At 38.9% G+C, this 24,390-nt stretch overlaps 1 protein-coding gene across 1 annotated transcript; it reads left to right on the plus strand.

Moving 5' to 3' along the window:
- Positions 1 to 530: 530 nt before the first annotated feature.
- On the plus strand, positions 531 to 23,650 carry LOC103662919 (guanylate-binding protein 6-like; the record flags this gene model as incomplete). The annotated part of the gene is made up of 13 exons (XM_040626586.1): positions 531 to 782; positions 6,396 to 6,591; positions 8,661 to 8,788; positions 10,731 to 10,840; positions 11,049 to 11,245; positions 13,037 to 13,282; positions 14,175 to 14,455; positions 15,601 to 15,813; positions 16,891 to 16,993; positions 17,315 to 17,508; positions 18,374 to 18,545; positions 18,886 to 19,094; positions 23,600 to 23,650. Coding segments are annotated over exons 2-13 (2,094 nt in total), but the record flags the coding sequence as incomplete, so codon positions are not given.
- Positions 23,651 to 24,390: the final 740 nt, after the last annotated feature.

Below are 24,390 nucleotides of genomic sequence, written 5' to 3' on the forward strand. Positions count from 1 at the left end.
TTGCTAGCTTTTTAAAAATGTGATGTTGGTTATGACTTCTTTGCTTATTTTTAATAAAAATTCACTGTTGACTTCGCATTTTTCTATTATTTAGAGCAAACCCCAAATTATATAAGCAACATGCTCCCCATCTGCCTATATCATAGAATAAAAGGGGAAAAAATAACTGCAGAATTGAAACAAAATACTAGTGATTATTTAGGGATGATATACGTATTTTTATCGTTATGAAGGAATACTTACATTAGTAGTAAGGGTAGTTCTTTAAATAGGGGCGAAGAAAAGGAAAAAAAGACAAGACAAGAAAAAAAAAGAGCAAGTAGAAGTTAAAGAACAAAGCAGAACAAAGCTGTCCCTTAACGCCCCTAGGAGACAGGCAGGCGCCAGCCACCGCAGCTCCCGCATTCCCGCCCGCCACTCTCTCTCGGACCGAGGCGGCGGAGCCGACTGCGCATGCGGCGCCCGCTGGGCTTTAGAGCCCAGACAGCCGAGGCGCAGGAACCGCACGCACCTGCCGCCCGCGCCTAGTGTCATACGCCCCGCTCTCCCGCCTCGGGGAAACAGGCGAGACCCCCGCAGTTAGTGCCGCAAAAACTGTGCGTGTACTTTCGATTCCGGTCCTCCGCATCCCCCACCCACGGCTGCATGGCTGTAATATCCGGCAGCTCTCCCGCTTCCAAAGGGAACAAGCGGTTTCCTGAGAAGCCAGACGCAGGCGGAGCGCCTGAGGGGCGAGGGAGAGCGGCTGAGAACTTGTCCCCTGACTGCAGTGCCCGCGCCACGTAAGTTCGCTCCTAAACTTGGTTTTGCGGGCACGTTTTGGTGAACAAACTAACAAGAACAGCACAGGCCCAAGCGCAAGCTCCGCGCTGCCCCGGGAAGGCGGCGGGAGGCCGGCGCGGGGAGCTTAGCTTCAGCCGCTCAGCGAGTCCCGTGGACCCGGGCGCCTGCGGGGCGACAGCGCGCGCGCCGCGTCTCTGAGGCATCGTTCCCCCTCAGGCATCACGGGGAGCCGGGCGCAGTGGCTGCGGAAGGGGACTGAAGCCTTTCTCCAGCTAGATGGGGGCACCTCCCCCCCACAACCGCCGCGGGGGGCGCTGGGTGGGGTCGCTCCCTCCTGGGGCGTGTCCTGCCTGCCCCCTGCCGGGCGCCGGGAAAACAGCCTGGATGGCCCTTGCGTCACTGACCACTTAAATCCCGGAAAGTTGTCTCCTGTTTATGTTTGTACTATTCACATTTTATATTCCATAGAGACAGCGGAGGTGTATGGAGTTCTTCAGTCTCACGCTAATCGATTGTTAAAAATAATCCTAAAGTTTAAGCGTATTTATCTTGCACTGTTTATAAATAGTGTACTCCATACACAAAGTGTATCAGAATCTTTTTTTTTTTTTAAGATTTTATTTATTTATTTGGCAGAGAGAGAGAGAGAGAGACAGCCAGCGACAGAGGGAACACAGGCAGGGGGAGTGGGAGAGGAAGAAGCAGGCTCATAGCAGAGGAGCCTGATGCGGGGCTCGATCCCATAACGCCGGTTTCACGCCCTGAGCCAAACAAACGCTTAACGACTGAGCCACTCAGGCGTCCCTGTATCAGAATATCTTGTGGTATTTGCTGAAAATATGGATTTTGGACATTTTTAACCGTCCTTCCAGATGATTCTTACAGACAGTAACTTTTGGAAACTATTGACTAACTCCGTCTAATAGAACTATCTCATTCTGCTTATTTAATTTGGATTTAAAATCGTCTTAGCTTGGATACCTCAGTCCTGCTTTGCAGTTAAAAAACAAAACAAAAACCTTTGTAATCTCTTATATTTCTCCCAAAGCTTTTAAAAATATTAAATCCAAGAAAAAAAATCTACAGTTTGTTCTATAGCACAGCAGTAAAACTCTTGCTTTACTCCATTATTTTTTACTCTCTAAAACCTAATGAACTGATTTTTTTTCTGAAGAAAAGGATTTTTAGTTAGCCTAGAATTTTCGGTAATTTACCCCTGACAGAATGTACTGACTCATTGCCTCAGTTGCTAATTACAGAAACAGTACATTAGCCCTTGAAAATTAAAAATAATTCATTGACAGCCTATTCGTTGTTAGCCTATACAGTTATGGATGAAGAAGGAATTATTGTTTTACCCTTAATATTGATAAGAAAATCAAGGCTTGGGGCACTTGGGTGGCTCAGTTGGTTGGGCATCTGCCTTGGGCTCAGGTCATGATCCTGGGGTCCTGGGTGAGTCCTGAGTTGGGCTCCCTGCTCAGGAGGGAGTTTGCTTCTCACTCTCCCTTTGCCCCAACCCCCCCCCCCCGCTCCTGCTCCCTCTCTCTCTAAAATAAATAAATAACATTTTTAAAAAAAGAATGAAAGAGAAAATCAAGGCTTACTTGGTTCCTTTTTCAGGGTTTCACAGACAGTAGGTGATTTGAACCTTCTAATTTGATCCTGGTAGCCTCACTCCAGATGCTGTGCTGGGATGCCCCAACATGGCTCTGTGTTCCTTGTGCCTGCTCATTCTGCATTAGTGATCAGGCTCCCTGTCAGCCCTTCCTGTTGTGCCTCTCTTGCCTGTTTTTCCTTCTCATGAGATGTACCCTTTCCTTGGTTGCATCTGTCATTGTCTCCTTCACACTCACATTGACTCCTGGATGAGAGAAGTGTCACTATTCCTGTCCAAATGGAATTCTGTCTTTTTTGTCTCCTCAGATACTTAGTTTTACTTACATAACAATTACAATGTATGAGGCATGGTTTTAGGTTGTCATAACTATCATGAATTATTTAATACTCCCAATGACCTATAATGTAGTTAGTATTACCATTTTATGAGAATACTTACAGAGGCACAAAGAGATTATGAATTTTTTTAGTGGTCAAACAGCTAGTAAAGAATGGATCCAGTATAGGAACCCAGGCAGTCAGGCTGTAAACACAGTATGTGATGGTGCCTCTCTTCACTTGTCACTCTTGTTCCTGTTCTAGTTTTATTCCTACTGGAGCTCACCCCCTATATTACCAATGCCTTCAGGCAGCTTTGTATTATAAGCCAAAAGGCCATGGGTGTTTGCCATGCAATTAATAATTTTTTGTTTCTCACAAGAAATAAATGGACAGTGTCTAATTTCACAAAATGTAGAGGCAACATAGAATGTTGAGAAGTGTATGAAAAAGCATTCTTTATCCTGAAGTTATGCTTAGTTGCTCTTTAATATTTCATTTAGTGTCTCAAATGAGGTAAGAGAGATGTTACATGTCAGCATTCGTCTGTCCTAGATGATGCAGGATTGTGCTTAGGTATTGTACAGACTCACAACAATGGTACAGGAAGCAGATGCTCAGTTGTGCAGAGGGAGCTCAGCTTTGACTTGTGGACTAACCTTTGGGGCACCTTTGAGCCTGAGGGTGTCTTCCACTTGGGCTCTAGTACTGCCTGAATGACTGTAAAAGAAACCTCTCCTTGGATGGAGAGCTGGAAATAGTGTAGAACACTGTTGCTCAGCATTGTCATAGAGAAAATAAAGGGACAAAGCTCCATGACTGTCTCTGTCTCTTTATCTCATGAAATGCTCTAGTCACTGAGAGAAAAATATTCAAACTTTCCCAGATGTGGGACTCTGTCAGATCTGGGCAGAATCTCAAACATCCACACTACTGCCTTACTTCTCTGTAAGCCTATAAACAAAAAACATTATAAAGCCTAGAAGTGTCCTTTTCTTCCAGTTTAATAAATTCTGGAACCATATCTTTCACTAGTCACTATAAAGGTATTTCTGTTCTGTTTTAAGAGAGAGGTCCATTTTTCACCATTCTCCTCTCTTGTCACTCAGCTATCCACCCAGGCTCCTTTCCCCAACAGTTCACTGTTCTCATCGAGCTCACTGGTGACCTCCATTTTGTCTCTTTCTACCCTATGTATGAATTCAACCCGAACACCCCATATCCCCATTGCCTGCGTATTTCACACCCTGATAACTTTTCTCCAGAAGCACTCATCATCTTCTAACATTTTATATATTACGTATATCATATAATATGTATATATATGTTTTATATATATAATTTATATATGTAATATATTTTGCTCATTAGAAGTCTTCTCCTAACACGATAAAGCTCCATGAGGCAGGAATTTGTATCCATTTTATTCATTGCTAGATACAGAGCATCTAGAATAATGCCTAGCACATGGCAGGTATACAACATATATATAAGTTAAATTAATGACTATTCACAACCTAAGAATATGTTTAGTCCTTCTCCATGTAAACTCTCCATATATTTAGTCTTGTTGGTCACTTCCTCCTACTGGATACCCACACCACCTACCCTTCTGAGACACCTGGGCTCTTGGAACTCATATTATTTTATGTATCCACGGTGCAGGATGATATAAAAATATCCTTGCTGTTTTGATGCATATACTATAGCCTCTCATATCTAACTTTCCCGATAGACCTTTCTCCTGAGCTGCACATCAATTCGAATGAGCAAATGTTTATGTAGTGCCCAGTAGGTGCTGAGAATTGTGGAGGCCTTACCTCCACTGAACTTACTGTTATGAGATTCAAGTGAACATGACAAAGTGTGGGTTGAATGCTTTACCAGCAGGTAATGCTTGCATTTGGGTCTACACAATTCTATTTTAATGTCTGTGAGTATAGCAGAATTAAATATGTCTAAAAAAATTCAATACCCACTAAAAACATATTTCTATTTTTCTTACTTTTTGACATTTACCCAGCTATCCAAGGTAAAAATCTAGGAGTCACTTTAGATGCCTCTCTCTCATTTTAATCTTCCAAATCATCACACATGCTGTCTCTTCTCATGTTTAACTCTCTCCTGTTGTCATATTTACCAAATTGTGTCTTTTTTTTTTTAAAGATTTTTTTATTTATTTATTCGACAGAGATAGAGACAGCCAGCGAGAGAGGGAACACAAGCAGGGGGAGTGGGAGAGGAAGAAGCAGGCTCATAGCGGAGGAGCCTGATGTGGGGCTCGATCCCAGAACGCCGGGATCACGCCCTGAGCCGAAGGCAGACACTTAACCGCTGTGCCACCCAGGCGCCCCCAAATTGTGTCTTTTGATTCCTTCTTTCAAGCTATATTAGATCACCTTTCTTTTACTTAGACACCATCCCATGCCTATGTCTATCATGGCACTTCTCTACTTATGCTACAATCAGTGATTATTGCCTGTCTTCTCCAATATACCATAAGCTCTTGAAGAATTGTAGTAACTAGAATCGGAGCTGAAATGATCTGTACGTGATCAGTTATCCAGGAGATATCCTTAAAGGAAGGTGACCTAGCCTCCTTCCTCCTTTCTTCTTCTGCTGGATAGAAGGGACATGTGATGATGAGTCAACTTGTACCATAAAGTGGCATCGTTAAAAGATGGCTAAGGAAGAAATACAAGGAACCAGTGCCCCTGATGACTTTGTGAAGTATAATCTTTATCTTTGTACACTTGTGAAAAAGGGTAGTACACCTTTAGCTTTTTAAGGGACGGTTTTCTAGGGCTTTCTGTTGTTCACAGGCGAACCAAAGCCTAGCTGATACAGATTCTAAGGCATTTTGAAGGTTGGGACTCTTACTCATTTTTATATCCCCAGCATTGAGCATGGCATCAGGTTCATCAAATATATAATGAATTAGGTAATGAATTAGGTACTAAGTTAGACTGGATGTCAAAGTTATGCCTTTTACAAAATGTAAGATGAACTGAAGTCTCCTATGAGACATAACACCCTGTAAATAGATGGGTTGTCTGGAAATAGATTGGTGGCTTGATGACTGTGCAGGAATAATAACATCTGTTCAGATCACGCTGTGCATTATAATGGCTTCGTACGTGATGAGTCAATAGAGAACCCTTGCAGTTGCCCCATCAGGAAACTTGTGAGATCACTATTCAACTCCTGCTTTTGCCACTGACTGACCATAAAGCCTCTACCAATCCTTTAGCTGAAATATCTGTACTACTGTTACTTTATCTAGTAAGAAAAGATAAAATTCTTTAACTTCCAGGGATTTTTTAAGGGATTTTTAAAAGATCTATACATAGATGTATGTATCTTTTTATGTATGTACATATCTTTTTTTTCCTTAAAAAAATTCTTACCAAGGTTTTTCATGCAGAGGGATTCCTGAACAAGAACATTATTTTTAGAGAACTGAATGACTGGAGACAAGTATGTGCCATCATCGCTATCACTAGGGATTATGGGCATGTTAGAGGAAGAGATCTGTGATCTGCCAGTGCCAGGCTATATGCTTTTCCCATAAAAATGTACAAAAAAGTAGGAAGTAGATATACACGTTCCTTGAATAACCATTAAAGATGGCTTTGGGATCTTACATTCTACTGAGAGGCTCTTCTGCATTACAGGTCACAATGGCATCTGGATCCACCATGACAGCACCCATTTGTCTAGTGGAAAACCACGGAGAGCAGCTGAATGTGAATCCAGAAGCATTACAGATTCTTGACAAGATTTCTCAACCTGTGGTGGTGGTAGGCATTGTAGGGCTGTATCGGACAGGAAAATCCTACCTGATGAACCGCCTGGCAGGACAGAACCATGGTGAGTATTGTCCTGGGACCAGGGCCATTTGCTTGGAACTAGCGGGAGTGCAGACTGGTCATGCTCCTCTAATGTCATCATCTAATGAACAACCTCAACCCCATTTGTTCATAAAACCTCTTTTCTCCAATAACGAAGTACCATTTTCCAAATTGATATAAATAGAATTAAATTTTTTTCAAATTTTTATTTAAATTCTAGTTAGTTAACATACAATGTAATATTGGCTTCAGGAGTAGAATTCAGTGATTCATCACTTACATACAATACCTGTGCTCATCACAACAAGTGCCCTCTTTAATATCCATCACCTATCTAGCCCATCACCCACCCACCTCCAACCGTCAACCTTCAGTTTGTTCTCTATCTTTAAGAGTCTGTTATGGTTTGTTTCCCTCTCTCTTTTTTTTTCTCCCTCCCATATGTTCGTCTGTTTTGTTTCTTAAATTCCACATATGAGTGAAACAATATGATATCTGTCTTTCTTTGACTTATTTCACTTAGCATAATACACTGTTAGCTCTATCCATGTCCTTGCAAATGGCAAGGAATGGAAGTTTGACTTCTTCCTGGCCTATTCAGATGCCTTTTATTTCTTTGTGTTGTCTGATTGCTGAGGCTAAGACTTCCAGTACTATGTTAAATAATAATGATAAGAGTGTACATCCTTGTCTTCTTCCTGACTGTTGGGGAAAGGCTCTCAGTTTTTCCCCATGAAGGGGTGATAGGATCTTTCATATATGGCCTTTATGATGTTGAAGTATGTTCCATGTATCCCTACTTTATCGAGGGTTTTTATTAAGAAAGGATGCTATATTTTGTCAAATGCTTTTTTTTTGCATTAATTGACAGGATCATATGGTTCTTATCCTCTCTTTTATTAATGTGTGTATCACACTGATTGATTTGTGAATATTGAACCAGCCCTGCAGCCCGGGAATAAATCCCACTTGGTCATGGTAAATAATTCTTTTAATATACTCTTGAATTCAATTTGCTAGTATCTTGTTGAGAATTTTTGCATCCATGTTCATCAAGGATATTGGCCTATAATTTTCCTTTGTAGTGGGGTCTTTGTCTGGTTTTGGAATTAAGGTAATGCTGGTTTGGTAGAATGAGTTTGGAAGTTTTCCTAAATGGAATTAAATTTTATGTATTTTTCGATGTCTTCGGTACTCAACAAGAAGTTTATAAGATTCATCCATTTTTTTAGTATGTAGCTATAATTTCTTTATTTCACTGCATTATAGTATCTTTTATCTTTTATGAACAAAGTTGTCTTAGGTATTCTTGTAATTTTATCCTGATGCATAGGTACACAAATGCAAACTTCTCTTATATAATATACCCTAAAATGGAATTTCTGTGTTAGAGAGGATATGCTTCTTCAGGATTTCCAGATAACATCAATGACTTTTTCAACTCTCTGTTCAAGTTACATGTTTATTAGCAGCAATTAAGAATTCTCACATCCAAAGAAAAATTTTGGACTTTTATGTTTTGATGACTATTTGGTTGTATGTCATGTGCCTCACTATAAATAAGGTTGAGTACCCTTTCACATATTATTTGTCCTTTGTATTTCCTATTTTGTTAAATACCTGTTCAAGTCTTTTTAAAAATTGTAATTGGGTTGTCTTGTTTAGTTCTTACTGATTTTTAGGAGAATCTGCCTCTGGCCCCATTAGTCATTAGTCATTTCTTTCTTTCTTTTTTTTTTTTTTTTTAAGATTTTATTTATTTATTTATTTGACAGAGATAGAGACAGCCAGCGAGAGAGGGAACACAAGCAGGGGGAGTGGGAGAGGAAGAAGCAGGCTCATAGAGGAGAAGCCTGATGTGGGGCTCGATCCCATAACACCAGGATCACGCCCTGAGCCGAAGGCAGACGCTCAACCGCTGTGCCACCCAGGCGCCCCTAGTCATATCTTTCTATGTAGACCATGCAGCCATTGTTTTCCAAATATCTTACCTCCTCTCTGGCTCAGCACCATTAGGTGCTGAACTTCAGTTCACTAAACTCTAAGGATCCCCATACATCCATGTTGCTTTCTCCTCTTCTCTTGCAGGCTTCGTCCTGGGTTCCACAGTGAGGTCTGAAACCAAGGGCATTTGGATGTGGTGTGTACCCCACCCCTCCAAGCTGAACCACACCCTGGTCCTTCTGGACACTGAAGGTCTAGGTAATATAGAAAGGGTAAGGCAAAGTCATGAGGGAATCTTCTTTGCTCTTGACTCTACTTTTCATTTGCTACCTCAATTCAAATTCTCTTACCTCTTCTTGCAAACTTTAAATCCAAGTATGAAAATGAGAATATATTTTTCCCTGAACTTCTCTGATCAGCTCAAATATTTGGGTATGTAAGAACAACATCTTCTTACTTTTAACAGTTTGATAAACATACAGTTTAATAAATACTTAACCAAACAGCTGAATTCCAGGGTTCTGTGCTAAGTACTACAGACACTGAAGTAAATAGGGCAAATGCCTAGAGCTTAACTGCAGGAAACAACATGTACACAGGGTGATCAGTACAGGGTACCATGCACAGAGTAGGCAACTAATCCAGTCATATGACTTTGAGAAAGCTTCCCAGAAGAAATAATGGCTGAACTGTAACCCATGAGGTCAGTGGGAGCTACCAGTTCAAGCACGTGGAAATGATGGATTTAGAAGTAGGAGCTGTGAAATAGGGTTTCAGTAAAGTAATTTATTTAAATCCTCTTCAGGCAAAGCTTCAGCTATACCAAGAGCATTCATAAAGGGTTTTAGTTCAAGTCTCTGGTTTTGGAGATGACCTCATCTCTGACTTCTATGAAAGAATGACCTTGACCCACTGAAATTATTTTACCTGATATAATCTTGGGTATTTTGTCTTTATAGTATTAAGTGCAACAAATTGTTTTGCCTTCCTATTTTATATTACTCAGCCTATATTCAAAGTAGCATTGGTAAATATCTGGCTTCCATAAATATGGGGAGAGAGTATGCAGAGATTCTGTGCTCAGCTTTGAAGTTCTCAATAGTAACTTCAGTATAAAACCAAAATGATTCTCCTGATGTTGAAATAGAGTGTTATTTGGCCCAAATCCTGCTTTTAAAAAAAAAAAGCAGTCTAAGTTCGATACTTTTAGGGCTAATAAAATAAGGTCTTGAGGAAATAGTTTTTTCCCAAAAATATGAAAACGTTTTTCAGTCTTCCAGATCAAGTCTGGTAGGCATAGAATCTAGATAACTGCATTTGTACAAGGCAACAAAATACACCGTTTTGTAATCTGCTGATGGCAGCAGAACTAATGGCTGACGCTAGAATTGTGGAGTGCTTTGAGATACCTGACTCTATTTTCCTAGTCTTCAAAGAACTTCAGATCTTTCCTTTAATCTTGTTTCCAGCTTCGTCCTCCATATCTGCATCCCTGACTGCTTCAGTCAAACAGAAATAACTCTAACAATTTTTTAGGATCTGTACTTTCTAATAATCCTGACTTGGTAGTGTTAATCCTTCCATCTGCATGATCCCTTCACATCTACATGTCCACAGTCTGTCAGCTTTTTGAAGTGCAACAGTTTTCACCATATGGCCATCATATTCCGGCAGACATAGTCACTTCTTGCTCTGAAGTTACATGGTACTTTTTTCCATGTGAGAGATTATAATCTTGGTCGTATTTATATGTTGACATGTTTATCTGCCCCTTCATAAATTATCTTGAGTACAGGAACTCTCATATAGACCTTTGTATCCATACAACCAAATGCAGTGTCTGGCATTTTATAGGTGCCTAAAGAGTAGTTGTTGAATTTTTTTTGAATAGCATTTGTGTTGCAAATATAGATAATATGAAGAAAAATTTGTTATAGAAATAATTGCTCATATTACTGTATGTCTACTATCATCTAGGCACTGCATTAAACATTTTACCCATATTGACAATGTCATTTACTTCTTTTAATAGCTAAGATACTGAGGCCCTGAGAGGGTACTATATTAACACTAAAAATGAGGTTGGATTTATGATTGTCTTCAAAACATGTGTTCTTTGTCTTAAGATTCAGCAATATATAGTAACAAAATAATGAATGAGTGAATGAATGAATGAATAAGCCTTCTAAGTCCCTTGTCTAATGTGCTTTTTAGATTGACCTTAAGAATGACTCACAGATCTTTGCCCTGACTGTGCTTCTGAGCAGCACCTTGGTCTACAACAGCATGGGCACCATCAACAACCAGGCCCTGGAGCAGCTGCAGTATCCTTCCAGGGATGAAAACACCAAGTTTCATTGAGTTTACAGGAATGGCAACTGAGATGTCATCTTTCCTGTGACTTAACTGTCATGGTTGCAGAAGGGGGTTGGGGGGGGGGCCCAGAATAAAAATTAGTGCTTATAAAATTTATTTCTGTCTGAGATCTGGAAATTGTGGTGTAAAGTACTTCTTCCTTAGCTAGGTTCCCAGCTATGTGACTGAACTATCACAGCTAATCAGGGCAAAGTCGTCCTCAAAGTTCAGTGGGGTAGACGACTCTACAGAGTTTGTGAGTTTCTTTCCAGACTTTATTTGGGCTCTACGAGATTTCACACTGGAAATGAAGATAAATGGACTCTTCATAACTGAAGATGAGTACCTGGAGGATGCCTTGAAGCTGCTTCCAGGTCTCCGAGTATGGCTTAAATGGTGGCAGGTTTTTTAATGGATGGGATCAACTGAGCCCCATCATTCAGCATTTGACCTAAATGTTTATTTGAATTTGGATTGAAGCCAGTGCTAATGATGATTGGGCTTTGTGGATTATTAATACTTTAAAGTCTCTAGCAATTGGAGCTTAAGCTCACTAAAGAAATTCAGGGCCCAGTATTAGATCAGATAATTTAATGCTAATTAATAACATGAAAAAATTTCCAGATTTCAATCAGTGCTATAACTTCTTGAGGCCCACATACTCTAGTGGTTTGTCAAGTGCTCTTCCTGTTCTTTATTGAAAATAAAAAAAAGCTCATCAGATTGGAAATTGCTAAACAAAATCACAATGAAATCAATTACTTATTTTTAAAATGTATTTCAATAGTAATAATAATATAGTAATTGAAACAGTAAAATAGTATATTTTAATAGTTTTATCTGATTAATAGATTATCTGATCTAATATTGGGCCCTGATTTCTTTAATGAGCTTAAGCTCCAATTGCTAGAGATTTTAAAGTAATAAAGTGATAATATTTAATAAATAGATATTACCAGTGCCTATATAGTTATATTCTTCATAGAAAAGATATTTACACACTAACAGGTCCAGAAAAAATGTTGACATATCTTTCCAGTTGTCAGTCCTTCATGTAACCTTTCTTATAACATCATCCTTTTTGCTTTGTAGCCTTATACAATATGCTATTTTTGTATTATAAATGTATTACATGTGTTATATTTAGCAAAGTGGATAATGGAAGGGATCTATAGGGAATATCAATTTTTATTTATTCATTAAACAGCTGATATGTGCCACAGAATTGCTCTGTAAGGTCCTATGAAGTCTGAATTGGTCTGATATAGGGAAATGATGAGGTCTCAAATTACATTTAAAGTATACTTCAGAGATTTCAGTTGAAGGAATCTCTAAACATGTTTATGGGGTGATATGTTTTTGGCTTATGCTTATAAAAGTTTTTCTTTACTGACCTGGGTATCATTTATTTCCTTCCTAACATTTTCCCCAGCAAAATGTTATCCTTTTGCTCTGTCATCACTTTAAAGCCCATATTTCATTTTTGATATGGGAATAAGATCAGAAAAGTACTTCTGACCTCTTTTTTAATTGTAGTTGACACATAGTGTTACGTTAGTTACAGGTGTAGAATATAGTGATTTGACAACTCTGTACATTATGCTATGCTTACTGCAAGTGTAGCTCCCATCTGTCACCAGACAACATTGTAATAATATCACTGACTAATCCCATGCTGTACCTTTCATCCCCTTGACTTCTTCATTCCGTAACTGGAGGCCTGTACCTCCTGCTCCCCTTCACCCATTTTCCTCATCTCCCACCCCACCACCATCCTTTCTGCAACCACCAGTTTGTTCTTTGTATTTATGCGCCTCTGACTCTTTTTTTTTTCTTAGTCATTCAATAAACATTTATTAGATACTTAATCCATGGGATCCCATAAAAATGCTAGGGAAACTATCATAAGTTTCTTCACTTGGGCTGAATGCCTCTCCTTCCACTCCTGAAGTACTTCATTGACTGACTCTTAGCTCTGTTCAGAAAGGAATTTTCCTTGACTTCGGTAAATTGGCACAAGATTGATTTGCAAAACTCATGATTAGAATAAAGGAGATTCACAGGCAGAGGAGCTGCAATAATGCAAAGACGCCTGGAAATGAAAGTCCTGACCCCCTTACCTGAAGGCCACTTTTCAGTAATCAGGTTTTTTTCCACCTTTGCAGGCACAAATCCCAAAATCCAGAACTCCAACTTGCCCAGGGAGTGTATCAGGCAGTTCTTTCCAAAACGGAAGTGCTTCATCTTTGACCGGCCTACAAGTGACAGAAATCTCTTATTCCATCTTGAGAAGGTGCCAGAAGACAAGCTAGACAGTACTTTCCAGGAGCAATCAAAGAAATTCTGTACCTATATTTTCAATCATACAAAGACCAAGACCCTAAAAGAAGGAATCATTGTCACTGGGAGCCGTGAGTCACCTTTGTCCCAAAGCATGTCTCTGTGTCAGTGTGTGTGGTGGAGCTTTGATTATACCCTGAATTTGTCAGTGATTTTGTTCACATCTGTGTGTAACTATGGAGAAGCAGATGTTCATGGCAAGAAAAGATATCCATGTGTGTTTATTGATTAAAGTCTCCCTATGTGAGGGTCTGCTGAGACTTAATATATCTCAGGAACCTAATCCACTAATCATAAGAAGGCAAGCTGCAGTTAAAGAGAGGACATCTGTATATTGAGGAATCCTATGGGATAACTTCTTGTCTTTAAGGAGAAAGCAGTTATTTTGCAAATTTACATGAGTCAGGCCATAAATAGGAAGCTAGGAGTTCCTGCAAGTCCACTGAGACAGAGAATTATGTGTGTAATCTTATGTGCAGGGCAGGCTTTGTGGGCATGTGACTTAAGCATTCCTGTAGTACCCTGAGTGGAGATGGGCCCGTACTTGCTTTAAGATTCTCTATCCCTGTTGACTTCTCGATCATTTTCAACTAGGAGTTCACATTTTTATTTTGTACCGGGCCACACAAATTATGTAGCTGGTCTTGTCTGTGTCTATTACTTCACCCATATAACCTATTCCTTTTCATTCTCATTGAATGGGAAACCGTTTTTCCAGTGGTTTCCATGTGCATATTGTATAATTGGTCATTTAAATTGTAATATGATGAAATGGAGAACAATAAAAGAAAGAACAGAAAAACAGTAATGCTGTTAGAAAGGAATAGATTCCCAAGAGGAGAAAATAAAATTTCCTTGTAAATAAGGTGGGGTTTTTTGTGATCTTAGAATGATGCTCCATAAAGACTATAAGCCAATGATTGAGACCTTGGTGTTTATCCTCAAATTTCCTGGCTCATTCAGGGCTGAGAACTCTGGTGGTAACCTATGTGGATACTATCAATACTGGAGCAGTGCCTTGCTTAGAGAACGTGGTGACAACTCTGGCTCAGCGTGAGAACTCAGTTGCCGTGCAGAAGGCAGCTGACCACTACAGCAAGCAGATGGTCCAGCGACTGACGCTCCCCACAGACACGCTCCAGGAGCTGCTGGATGTGCATGCAGACTGTGAGAGGGAAGCCATTGCAGTGTTCATGGAGCACTCCTTCAAGGATGAGAAGCAGGAGTTCCAGAAAAAACTCATGGTAATTGTCTTAGCATTTAGCACTCCTGTTTTCTCCCCTTCTGAAATGGTGCTTAGAGCCTATATTTTTGATCAAATTGCTCATCTCTTTATCATGGTCAAATGAGCCTGATTGTTGTGAGACAGGGCTCTATAGGCTATAGATTACCTTTTTACTATAACATAGGCATTTTATTAATTTTCTATTGCTGCATTAAAAATTGCCATGAATTTTCCAGTTTAAAACAGCAAACATGAATATGCTCACCAATCCATAGGTCAGAAGTCTGGCACGGGGTGGTCATGTGCTCTGCTCATGGTATCACAAGGCTAAAAACAAGGTGTCAGCCTGACCAAGTTCTCATCTGCAGGCCTCTGAGGAACCTCCAGTTCATTAACGTTGTTGGCATATCCCATCCCTTGGATTGCAATTTATAAATTCAAGGAAAAAGTTCTGTGCTTGTATCTTCACACACTTGAACCCTTGGGGGAAGGACTCATGAAGGATTCCAAACTCTGTTCAGAGTATTCTTCAGTCATCACTGGGTGTTTGATTTTCTTTGTACACATTTCCATCCACAGCAACCCAAATCCTTTGAGAAAACACTACTTCCATCCACAATTCAACTTTCTGTTGTTCATTGTTGATGGTTGGGTCACTGTTAATCATACTACAGCAGAAGTAAAATTGGAGTTCATGTCTTCCAACCCCATCATTTTTACAGATGATAAGCCTGAATCCAAGAGAGTTAATGCGCTTTCCACAGAGAATAGATCAGAACTAGGACTAAAAGTCTCTTGGAGTGCCTGGGTGGCACAGTTGAGTGTCTGACTCTTTGATTTCAGCTTAGGTCATGATTTCAGGGTTGCGGAATTGGGCTCCCCGTCAGGCTCTGTGTTCAGTGGGGAGCCTGCTGGAGATTCTGTCTCTCTTCCTCTCCCTCTGCCCCTTCCCCAACTTGGATGCATGTTCTCTCTCTCTCAAATAAATAAATCTTTAAAAAAAAAAAAAAAAAAAAAAGAACGAGGACTAAAAGTCTCTTGACTCCTGGTCCATTCCATGTTCTAGTCTACTCATAGATGATCATGATGCTTTTTCTAAGAGACAACATTGGACTTTCCCTCCTAACAGCTTCTTTCTATTGGATTTCTTCATTTCCCTGGCAGGACACCGTAAAGGAAAGAAAGAAAGATTTCTTGCTGCAGAATGAAGATGCTTCTTTCAAATATTCCCAGGCACAGCTTAAGCAACTTTCAGAGCCCCTGATGAAAAGCATTTCAATAGGAACTTTCTGTGTTCCTGGAGGATACCATCTTTACTTAGAAGCAAAGGAAAAGGTTGAATCGGACTATAACCTAGTGCCCAGGAAAGGGGTTAAGGTGAGGAATAAAGAGAGAGGGGTAGTCGTCAGAATCCTAGAGTCAAAGGGTATTTGCTTTTTCTGAAAATCTAAGATTACAGCACCATTTTGAGGGAGAAAGCAGAGCATGGTGATATTGCCACCCTTTTAGTTTTTATCCACAATTAGTTATATATTGTTGAAGAGACCAGAAATATTTCTTCCCAAGAAAGCATGTAGAATTGGGAATTCTGGATTAAAGAGAACAGTTTTTCTTTATCAAACAATGTGATCATTTCTTTGCTGAGTATAGAGGCTACAAAGAGTAAAGACTCTATCTTTGTTCTCAAGATGATATTATGGGAAATGAAGATAAATAATTAGGCAATTGTATGATTATCGTTTCATGAACAAATAGTAAAAATAATGGTAATGATTATGATGACAATAACAATAATTATAATAATGGCTGACATATACCACGCATATGGTAAGTAACCCATAGTTAGGTACTTTCGTTGGATTGTCATTTTAATGTTCAGAATATTATTATAATTTAGATACTATAGTTATGCAGTCAAGAAATGTGTTATACAAAGAAGTAAACAAGTTGCCGAAAGTCATACTACCAGCAAGTGGGAGAGCTGGTAGGGCAGCTCAGAGTAATGGGCTATCTTCAAAACTGGAAAGGCAGCTTGGTAAAGCACCCTCGAAAAGGAGTAAGAGATTTAAGATGAAAGTATCCATAAATGTTATCCTAGTTAAGAAAGGGTGTATGAGCATCCTTCCTGTCAGAAAAGAGATTGAGCAAATGTTTGAGAAAACAGGGGGTTCCTGTTCATACATGCGCAGGAGTCTAGTTGGCTGTACCTGGGATAGGTAGTGGAAGGCTTCCCTGGAGAGAAAGATGGAGTGCTAGGAAGGAGGCCACAGGAAGGTTTCAGTTATCACAAAAGAACTCATAATTTATGTTGGAGCCATGGAAGGAGAGTTAGTGAGGTATATCTAAGCAAATGCAAAACTTACAAGGCCAGATTTATGACTTTATAGAATGATAATTTCCCTAAAAAGACAAGATTTTTGCTACATGACATGTCTCTGCTCCTTGTTTCTTCAGGCAAATGAAGTTCTCCAGCAGTTCTTACAGAACCAGGTGGCAGTAGAGAACTCCATCCTGCAGGGAGACGCTCTCCTCACTTATCAGGAGAAGGCCCTAGCAGGTACAGGTGCAGGGTTGAGCTCATAGCAGAGTGGGTAGGTTCCTGCACTACCTTCAGACAGAGATGAGAGCAAAACCTTCCTGAAACAAAGAGCCTCCTCTCTTTCTGTGGAACGGCACTGCTAAATATAACAATCCGAGTTGTCTTTTTAAATTTGGCAGACAAGGAGGGCCGTCTCGATCACATTCTGAAATATGCTCTTGGTAACCCACGTAATTCAGAGGTTTCTCAGCTACCTTTTCAGTCAGTTTGGTATCTGTGCTGAGGAGGCTAGAATCAGACCTTTTGTTTTCTTCTCTCTCTAAAATATTTGTGGAACAGCTGAGTGGGCTTTGAAGAAGGCAGCTGAGAAAGAAGTGGAGCTGCTAAGCCAGAAATACAAGGAGCAACAGCAAAAACTGGAGGCTCAAGAGAGAAGCTTCAAGGAAAACATAGCCCAACTGAGAGATAAGTTGGAGAGAGAAAGAGAAAACTTTCGGATGGAACAGGAAAAAATGTTGAAGCACAAGCTGAAAGTAAGTCTGCCCAGAGCCTGGGCAGTGCCCAGTGGACAGTGCCGTGGTTCCTCAGGAAGAGGAGGGCCAAAACTAATAAAAATCATGACCCCAGAGAGAATCGTAAAGACATGCTTCATTAAAACTTCAGATCCGTCTGGACCCTGCTGAGGCCCTTAAATCCACAAACTCCAGGGCTTTAATGTATTGTGAGAATTTGTAGTGTGCAGTTAACATCCCTGAGGGTGCCGGGCTGCTGTTTGTGGTGATTGTTAGGGTGATCTCATTGGACCCCAGTTAAATAGGGCCTTAGTCCACTAGTCCTTAGGATTCTTGGTTAAACCATCAAACAGACCTGAAAGAACTCCATCTTGTCTTAAAAGTATCAGATTAGACTTGAAATACAGGATTCCTAAAGCTCTAAAATGTGCTGCATTTGTTTCCAGATCTGTGTGAGTTATCCTACAAAGCACAGAGGAAAATCATTCTTCAGCTCAACTTGGAACTTGATAACCAGCGTTCTACAGAGGGGCAGCAGTTCCCATTATTTGTTAGACATGTGTGTTCATGCTACCTCAGTGGAACTGAGAAATAATTAGAATTAATCCTGCATCACTCTGAAGGGCATCCCCAGTGTTGGAACTCCTCTCCTGAGGATAGTTCTCAGGTCTGACCTAGTCTGACCCCACCCCACTCTTAGTGAGGTGGTGCTAAAGGAATCGTGGGAAGTTGTAAACCATGATACTCCCACTCTCCAGGACAGTCTCATCAAAGAGCACTCTCGGGTGATAGAATAGTAGACAATGGTGCTTCAGTGCTGAAACTGTTAAAACCTTTACTCTTGATAATAGAGGATTTTCAAAAGTAGACTCCTTCTCTTTTATAGATCCAAGAAGAACTTCTTAATGAAGGATTTCTAAAGAAATCTGTGAAGTTGCATGCAGAGATACAGCTACTAAAAAAAGAGATTGCTGCAAATAAGGAAGATAAATGTTCGTTGGGTCCATGGATCTTTGATGTGATTGGTAAAATGTTAGATAAAGAAATGCCAGATCCTAGTAAGTTGCCTGGTGTGGGGATGAAGATTCTGGGCTCATAATGACTTAGGTCCAGAATTCCTTTTAGGGATTAATAAAATGAGGGGTTTTGTGATGCTGTGACTTACTTTGGAAGCATGTGTCATATTAGTTTCTTCTAACAAAAGTTTAAAGAAAAACCGTGATTACTCAAGTGTGACATACAAAAGTCAGACTTAATTTTGATCAAATTAAAGAAATAGTAAACAAGATTGTAAAAGAGAAGTGTAAGAAAATGTTAAATTTGCAGTTGTAGCAAAACAAACAAAATACTGCAAAATAAAATCAGCAGACCTGATTGTTGCTTTCTTCTCTCTCTAAGACGTCTGTGGAACAGCTGAACAGGCTAAGGAGGAGGCAGCTGAGAAGGAAGTGGAGCTGCTAAGCCAGAAATACAAGGAGCAACAGCAAAAACTGGAGGCTCAAGAGAGAAGCTTCAAGGAAAACATAGCCCAACTGAGAGATAAGTTGGAGAGAGATAGAGAAAACCTTCAGAGGGAGCAGGAAAAAATGTTGAAGCACAAGCTAAAGGTAAGTCTGCCCAGAGCCTGGGCAGTGCCCAGTGGACAGTGCCGTGGTTCCTCAGGAAGAGGAGGGCCAAAACTAATAAAAATCATGAACCCAGGTGGAATCATAAAGACCTATGATTCATTTAATGCCTCAGATCCATCTGGATCCTGCTGAGATCTTTAAATCCACAAGACGCTAGCACTTTCTGTAATGTTGGTCGTTGAAGTGAACAAATGGCATCCCCAGATTGCTAGGCTGCTATTTGTAGTGACTATAGTATGTTTTCATAATGCCTGGAGTGAGTAGGAAGTTAGTCCTATAGTCCTTAGGATATTAGTACAACCATCAGATATATCTAAAATGGATATACTGGGTCTGAAAGTATCAGATTATACCTGATATGAAATACAGAATCCTGAAAGCCGTATAACTTGCTGCATTTATTTCCAGATCTGTGTGAGTTACTCTATAAAGTATAAGGGAATAGTCTTCCTTATTCCAACATGCAGCTTGACAGCCCTTTTTCTACACTTTGTTAGCAATTCCCATTTTTTGTAGGTGGGTGTGGCCATGCTACCTAGAACTGAGAATTAGTTAGGATCAAACCTACATTCTCTCCCAAAAGGCATCATTAGAATTGGAACACATTTCTGTGATAGTTCTCAGTCTTGACTTAGCTCTCACATTTCCCCACCCTCAGTGAGATGATCCTGAGCAAATATTAGGAAGTTATGAGCCATAGAGTCCTACCATCAGGGTCAAAACATGGAAATACTGAAAAACCCTATCAAAGAGCATTACAATAGAGAAGTAGATGGATATGCTTAGCTTAGCTACTAGTGTTAAATACAAAACCCAGCTTGATAACTGGAAATTTTCAAAAGTGAACTCTCCCTTTTATAAGTCCAAGAAAAAATGCTTATTGAAGGATTTAAAATTCTGAGATCACAAATGGAATAGGCTCAGAATTCCTGCCTAGGAAATTATGAAATGAGGCTCCTTTTGTTATGCTGTGACTCATTTTTGAGGTATATGTGTCATGTTACTTTCATTTAACAAAAATTTAAAACTAAAAAGTGATTATCTAAATATATAAAGGCCTTACACAGAAAAGACAAGCTTACTATTGATTAAATTAATTTGAAGAACTGAGAAGCAGGTTAAAAGATACAGTGGAAAAAAAGACCAAATTTGCAGTAGCATCAAAACTAATATGATACTGCAGAATAAAATTATCATCAAGTATGTAGAATTTATACAAAGAAAGTTTTTAAAATATGATGCAAAAATTGACAGAAATTAAAATATCAATATTATTTAATATGTTAATTTAATTTGATCCAAAACATATGTCAAACATTATTTTTCAGAAAGTAGAAAAATTAATTCTAAAGTTTTTATGGTAAAGCCACAAGCAAAAATATCCAGTGCAATCCTGAAAAAGAGACAAATGAGAGGGGAACTAGCTCTAGCCACATGTTAAAACATCCCAACAATTAGCATTGTGGTACTAACATCTGAATATTGAAACAGTCAAAAAACAGACTTAAAAAGTCGGTGCAGGGGCGCCTGGGTGGCACAGTCGTTAAGCGTCTGCCTTCAGCTCGGGGCGTGATCCCGGCGTTCTGGGATCGAGCCCCATATGGGGCTCCTCCGCTAGGAGCCTGCTTCTTCCTCTCCCACTCCCCCTGCTTGTGTTCCCTCTCTCACTGGCTGTCTCTCTGTCAAATAAATAAATAAAATCTTAAAAAAAAAAAAAAGTCGGTGCAAAGTCATGAGGAAAGTGAGCAGATGATAATTTAGGCATTTTCTTTTGTGAAGGAACATGGAATATTCAACAAAGGATGTTTGAACTATAGGTAGCCATCTGAAAAAGAAAAGTTAAGGTCTTCTTTACATGTTATACCAAGTAAATTTCAGATGGTTCAAAGATATAAACATGAAAAAATTATACCATAAAATTAAATAATAGGGGGGAGTTAAAAAAAATAATATTCAAGTAGGTAGAACTTATTCTAAGTATGACATAATGGAAATAAATAAAATATATTTTAATTTTTTTTTCTCTGAGTATAGTTGACGCATGATGTTACATTAGTTTCAGGTGTACAATATCATGATTTTTCAAGTTTACACATTGTGCTATCTTCACTGCAAGTGTAGCTAGCATCTGTCACCATACATTGCCATTACAATATCATTGACTATATTCCCTATGTTGTGCCTTTTATTCCCCTGACTTACTCATTCTGTAACTGGAAGCCTGTATCTCCCACTCCCCTTCACTCTAGTAACTATCAGTTTGTTTTCTGTATTTTACAGGTCTGGTTCTGCTTTTTGTTTGTTTATTCATCTGGTTTTTTTTTAGATTCTACTTAGGAGTGAAATCAAATCAAAACCACAATGAGGTATCACCTCACACCTGTCAGAATGGCTAAAATAAAAAAGACAAGAAATAACAAGTGTTGGCAATGATATAGAGAAAAAAGAACCCTCATACACAGTTGGTGGGAATGTAAATTGCTACAAGCACTATGGAAACAATATGGAAACAAAATTCTCAAAAAATTGAGAATAGAAATACCATATGATCCAATAATTCTACTTCAGAGTATTTACCCAAAAAAACAAAAACACTAATTCATAAAGTTATATGCCCCCTATGTTCTTGCGGCATTATTTACAATAGCCAAGATATGGAAGCAATGTAAGTGTCATTGATAGATGAATGGATAAGGAAGTTGTGGTGTATACACACACACATATACCTACAATGGACTATTACACAGCCATTAAAAAGGATGTGCTATTTGCGATAACCTGGATGGACCTAGAGGGTATTAAGCTAAGTGAAATAAGTCAGGTTAAGATAGATAAAAGAAAATAGTGATAAATTCAACTATCTAAGAAAAAATGTTCTTCATAGAAAAACATAAGCATATATGTTGGCTAATTGAATTTAAAACAAACAAAAAATAAAAAAGGAAAATACGAACAAAGTAAAAATACAAATGGCAAAATGAGGAATACATTTTAATATATATCAGAAAAAATGATATAATTTCTTTAAGCCAATTTCTTTTTCTCACTGCTTAAAAGAAGCAGTGAGAAAAAGAACAACCCTGTCCCCCAAATGGATAAATATGTTAGAAGAAATGAAATATGTTCAACTTTACTAATAAGAAGTGATGTGCAAAATAAAGTTATGAGGCTCCTGTTTCATCTCTAAGGTTAGCAAAGAAAAACACATTTGATCCTAGGTTGCCAAGGATTTGGAGAAATAGAAAATCTCCCATATTTTCTAGTAAGTGGAAATTAGAATAATTATATATCAAGGTATTAAATGCACATACTTTTGATCCAGCAAGTTCATATTTAGGAACTTATCTTATAGACTTAATTGTCCATATGCCAAATGTCATCCATACTAGGATGTATGTTGTAGCACTTGTGTATGGCAAAAAATTAGAAAAAAATATCATCGGGTACTGGTGATAGAAATCATGGGGCATTTGTACAAAAGAATATTCTAGAGTCACTACAATGGAAGGGAAAACCCTATTTGTACTAATATGAGAAAATCTCCAGATTTAGCATAAAGTGAAAAAACAAAGATGCAGACAGTATACATAGTTGCTACTAGTAAATTTAAATACAGTGAATATATACATCTATTTTATCTGTCTCACGAAAAATATAGAATAAACTAGTAACTACGGTCACAACTGAGGATGGACGTAGGTAGTTGATGTGAGGCTTGAGTGGATGGCTAACTTTACATCATATATCCTCCTCCATGCCTCTTACATTTTGTAGAGTATATATTTTTACATATTTAGAAATGAAGACATAAAATTACTTAAAACCAAAATAATAATACATAGAAAGGGAACATTTAATGACAAGATAGGAGTGTTCATGCTTCTTGAAACAGCATACCTCAGTGTAATAGGAAGAGTCTGCTGATTACAACCAGAAACTAGAAACCATAAGATATGCATCCTAATCTTGTTTTAATTCTGACCTTTCAGTATTCTAATTTCTTTTCTTTTTTTACTGAGGTACAGTTGACATATGACATTATATTAGTTTTGGGTGTACAACATAATGACTCAGTATTTGTGTACACTGGGAAATGATCACCACAAGTCTAGTTACTGTCCCTCACCATGCAAATTTATAATTCTTTTTCTTGCGATGAGAACTTTTAAGATTACTCTCTTGGCAACTTTGAAATACATACTACAATATTATTGATGGCCATTTGTATGTCGTCTTTGGAGAAGTGTCTGTTCATGTCTTCTGCCCATTTCTTGACTGAATTATTTGTTTTTTGGGTATTGAGTTTGATACATTCTTAAAGATCTTGGATACCAGCCCTTTATCTGCTATATCATTTGCAAATATCTTCTCCATTCCGTAGGTTACCTTTTAGTTTTGTTGACTGTTTCCTTTGCCGTGCAGAAGCTTTTTATCTTGGTGAAATCCCAGTAGTTCATTTTTCCTTTTGTTTCCCTTGCCTTTAGAGACATGTCTTGGAAGAAGTTGCTGCGGCCGAGGTCGAACAGATGACTGCCTGTGTTCTTCTTTAGGATTTTGATGGATTCCTGCCTCACATTTAGGTCTGTCATCCATTTTGAGTTTATCGTTGTGTATGGTGTAAAAGAATGGTCCTGTTTCATTTTTCTGCATGTGGCTGTCCAATTTTCCCAACATCATTTATTGAAGAGACTGGTTTTTTTTTTTCCATTGGATAGTCTTTCCTGCTTTGTTGAAGGTTAGTTGACCATAGAGTCGAGGGTTCATTTCTGGAATCTTTGTCCTGTTTCACTGATCTGTATGTCTGTTTTTGTGCCAGTACCATGCTGTCTTGATGATCACAGCTTTGTTATGTAGCTTGAAGTCAGGCATTGTGATGCCCCCACCTTTGGTTTTCTTTTTCAACATTCCCCTGGCCATTCAGGGTCTTTTCCCTTCCAAATTTTAGGATTGTTTGTTCCAGCTCTGTGAAAAATGTCAATGGTATTTTGATAGGAATTACATTGAATGTGTAGATTGCTCTGGGCAGCATAGGCATTTTAACAATTTTTATTAACAGACACATGAAAAAATGCTCAACATCGTTTGCCATCAGGGAAATACAAATCAAAACTACAAGATACCACCTTACACCAGTTAGAATGGCTAAAATTAACAAGACAGGAAACAACAAATGTTGGCGAGGATATGGAGAAAGGGGAACCCTCTTACAAATGTTGGTGGGAATGCAAGCTGGCACAGCCACTCTGGAAAACAGTATGGAGGTTCCTCAAGATGT

This window comes from Ursus maritimus, unplaced genomic scaffold, assembly GCF_017311325.1.
Source record: "Ursus maritimus isolate PB19 unplaced genomic scaffold, ASM1731132v1 scaffold_12, whole genome shotgun sequence".
NCBI classification, from domain to species: domain Eukaryota; kingdom Metazoa; phylum Chordata; class Mammalia; order Carnivora; family Ursidae; genus Ursus; species Ursus maritimus.